Genomic DNA, 3,998 nt, shown 5'->3' on the forward strand with positions numbered 1-3,998 from the left:
GGAGACGTATCAATCATCTGTGTTGGCTCCTCGTCAACCCCCCACAACGTCCAGCCGTCCCCTTCTTCCCAATCACATCACCTGACATCACCTGACCCTCTCACCTGCAGTCAGGTTGACAACCGAGGCGGTTCCTGCCGTGATGGCGTCCACCTGAGAGTGGATCTCATGTTTGGATTCGTCCATCTTGTTCTTCCTCCAAGCCTTGGCCGCCTGCAGTCACAAATGTCATCTTGTCAAACTTCAGCACTGACACCATATGACCACCCAACCTCCACAGAGGTCTATACAGACACCATATGACCACCCAACCTCCACAGAGGTCTATACAGACACCATATGACCACCCAACCTCCACAGAGGTCTATACTGACACCATATGACCACCCAACCTCCACAGAGGTCTATACTGACAATATATGACCACCCAACCTCCACAGAGGTCTATACAGACAATATATGACCACCCAACCTCCACAGAGGTCTACACTGACACCATATGACCACCCAACCTCCACAGAGATCTATACTGACACCATATGACCACCCAACCTCCACAGTGGTCTGCATTGATTATTAGTCCATTACAGAAGACGGCAGTAACACATTTGGGGTATGTTGTACTTACCGCATCTTGTCCGAGAGGTGGAAGAGTATCGAAGTCATCCAGGGAGGCCTGAGCCGCATTCACAGCTGACATGCTCGAGTTTATCGTACCGGTGAGAGCCTGCTGGGCCGAGGTCTGCAGAGAAACAATGGTACATAGGGGACAACGTGATAAACGAGGGGACACAACACCAGACCAGAGGTACCGCCTCATCCGTGTGCTTACCAGTGGTGGCATGTGGCCCCAGTGCATTTGTCCACTTGTGATCTGCTGCTGAGCCATTGGCATGGAGCCCACCTGGAAGTTTTCCGGTCCTCCAGCCCCAGAACGCATGATGGCCGGAAGAGCTACAGAGCCGTGCTCCACCTTCCCCACTGTGTTAAATTGTTGCTGTAGAACCGTGGACCTGGAGAGGAGGAAGAATGTTATCTCCCATAGAAGGTCCCCGGGTGATAGCAGCATGATTGGGATCCAGGAAGGTGACAGAACCAGAACCAAACCCAATACTCTCCAATGAGAAGAAATCCCAATCACTCCACAATGGAAGTCTCCACCCGGAATCCGGCTGCATGGAGGGACGGCGGAGAAGAAGCCTCCACGGGGCGTCACTCCCACCAATACGTTTCATCATCACAACTTGTTCCCGGAAACATTTATAAACTGGAGAACTGGGAAGACCCTGAACACCAGCAACTGTAGACGAGCCCTTTATGAGCGCAGCGCCTCCGTGCCACGCACCACCGTTCTGTCCTCACCAATCGCCACACTTCAGTTTATCCTCATAATTCCCTCACAGTCCGTGGAGTATATGACTGTGTCCCGGGAGGGTGGCCTTGCGTGATGGGGGGACCACGGAGACACCATGTGAGACCAGACTTATCAGAGATGGAATCCACCAGAGACTCGGGTCCGTCTGTCCCGGGAGGGTGGCCCTGCGTGATGGGGGGACCACGGACACACCATGCGAGACCAGACTTATCAGATGGAATCCACCAGAGACTCGGGTCCGTCTGTCCCGGGAGGGTGGCCCTGCGTGATGGGGGGACCACGGACACACCATGTGAGACCAGACTTATCAGAGATGGAATCCACCAGACACTCGGGTCCGTCTGTCCCGGGAGGGTGGCCCCCTGCAAATGTAAACAACTGGGCGGAGCCAGTCGTGACGTAATGACGGCTGCCTCCGCCCAGTTGTTGTCATTCAATGACAGCCCAGCATTCTCATCCGAGGACACGGTGCTATCATTGAATGACAACTGGGCGGAGCCAGCATTGACATCACAGGTGGCTCCGCCCAGTTGTTTTCATTTGGCCAACCCATATGACAGGTGTCGGCCGAATCAGACTGATGTCACCGGTAGCTCCGCCTATGTGTTTACTTTTTGCCATCTCCTGTCATACAGGTCATTTTGCAGCGTGTTTGGCGGGTGCGGACGGGTCGGCAGGCGTCGGGTCATTTTGGCGAGTCGGCGGTGACAACGCTGTACGCCGCGATTGACGTCAGGTTTACAGTGTTGGATCAATTTATCCAATATTAAAGGAATTGTCGGAAATCTTTTAACCCTTTAGTGAATGGGTAGGTACAAGCACCCCTTACTCATTCACAAGGGGGGGGGGGAGGCGCATCTGGGTGCCCCCTTTATTAAAGGGAGCACCCTGATGCAAATAAGCCCCCCTGCCCGCACCCCCACAACCAACACTTCCCGGGGCTTGTGGGGAAGAGACCCTTGTCCTAATCGGCATTGGGGACCAGGTGCTTCTCCAGAGGGGACCCTGCAAAAGCACCCTACCAGTGCCGAGGGGGCATGTGGCCTGGAATGGAGGGGGTGGTGCTCGCTCATGCGTGTCTCTCTCTCCCCCCCCCTTTCCTGCTCTGCCAGGCTTGTGCTCGGAGTAAGTGTCCGGTTAGGAATTTTAAGGGGACCCCACATTTGGCCCCCCATTTTTGGGGGTGGGGCTCCTCCTTAAAATGCTTACCAGACCTAAAGGGCCTGCTATGAATCAGGAGGGGGACCCCCCCCCCCCGGGAATAGGGGCGAACGGCAGCGAGTGAACTGTCGGAGGTTCGGCACAGGCGATCCAGATGTTGGAGATCGGCCGAGACGTTCGGCTCCTTCACCTCGGCTGAACCTGGTGAACCGCAGCCAGCCGAAGTGCCGCCGATTGTATCCGATGGACGTTCGGCACCTTAGTGAATAGTCCCCCATGTGAGGTCAGACTGGAGACCACCATAGACTCAGTCCGTCTGTCCCGGGAGGGTGGCCCTGCATGATGGGGGGTGTGGCATGGCCGTGGTGGTAGAAGTGTGGGGGAGGGCGGAGCTCACTGGCTGGGCAGTACGGAAGAGACGATTGGCAGCAGCGTGCGGAGGAGGAGCCGCATTCACCATCATGAGAGTCCCCACCATTGGGAGGAACATCTTACTTCTTGGGTGACACCGAGTCCTCCAACATGGTGGATTCTTCATCTCCCTCCGAGCCAAAATGGTCTTTACTCTTTTTCTGAAACGGAGAGAAACAGAAGCGGCATTAGCGGCGTCATAACAGGAAGTGCGCTGGGGGTCAGGGGTCAGTCTATACGCCAGCCAGATCCCCCGCGCATCTCCCGACCTCTCACCTTCTTCAGGATGATGTCAATGTATCCGGCGATGAGCTGGGCGATCTGCTCTCCCTCCGTGGTCTGCACCGAGTAATACCCGTCCTGATAATCGCCAAAGTCCTGCGGCAGAGAAGAGGTTCCTTGTAATCACAGACCAGGAAAATGGTGAGAACGCCCGTCGCTGGCACCGGATCCTCACCAGGGTGAAGCTCTTGGGTGAGGCGGCCCAACGTTTAATGTTTGTGAGGTTCCATTCCTGGATCACTTCCTTGGTCTTCTCATCTACCCGCATCACACACTCCTTGGTGATCCCCAACAGACGAGGCACCAGCTTGTTCTTCCCCTTCATCTTTTCCTGCAGAGAAGGGGCGGATCTACTCGTCCCAAATACTAAAACATTGTTTTCATCAAAACTCGGGACGCAGCAATGCCGCTATTTGGGTAACGAGTCCGGATATTCCGATATTTCTCGCCGACACTGAATACTAACCCCGGTGCTTCCGCTGGCATGGAGCCGGCTTCCCGGGGGATCAGGAGGCAATGACACCCCGCCCAGGGTCCCGATTGCCCCGTGAGCCGGCTCCGTGTCAGGCTTCCTGATCACACGGCAAGCTCCATGTTCCACCTACGGTGCTGCCAGTCAGAGGAAATGTTCATCCGGCCGTTAGTTCCAATATCGGGGGAGGTATCGGCACTGATACCAGTACCGGCGCACCCCCCTAACCCTACAACCCCCCAACCCCAATATTCTAACACTACACCCCCCAACCCTAACCCTACACCCCCCCAACCC

The 3,998-nt window shown here is 55.6% G+C and overlaps 1 protein-coding gene across 1 annotated transcript in view; it reads right to left on the bottom strand.

The window, feature by feature from the left end:
- Positions 1-3,998, bottom strand: part of LOC108803051 (talin-1-like) — a 35,809-nt gene that overhangs the window by 22,316 nt on the left and 9,495 nt on the right. The window contains exons 8-13 of the mRNA XM_018574895.1: positions 3,405-3,595; positions 3,224-3,325; positions 3,032-3,108; positions 833-1,013; positions 629-742; positions 105-213 (exon numbers count right to left, since the gene is read on the bottom strand). Of these exons, the coding sequence (XP_018430397.1) occupies positions 105-213; positions 629-742; positions 833-1,013; positions 3,032-3,108; positions 3,224-3,325; positions 3,405-3,595 (774 nt within the window). The remainder of the gene's footprint in view (positions 1-104; positions 214-628; positions 743-832; positions 1,014-3,031; positions 3,109-3,223; positions 3,326-3,404; positions 3,596-3,998) is intronic.

The sequence above is a fragment of the Nanorana parkeri genome, unplaced genomic scaffold, assembly GCF_000935625.1.
Source record: "Nanorana parkeri isolate BGI_ZX_2015 unplaced genomic scaffold, ASM93562v1 scaffold3338, whole genome shotgun sequence".
NCBI classification, from domain to species: domain Eukaryota; kingdom Metazoa; phylum Chordata; class Amphibia; order Anura; family Dicroglossidae; genus Nanorana; species Nanorana parkeri.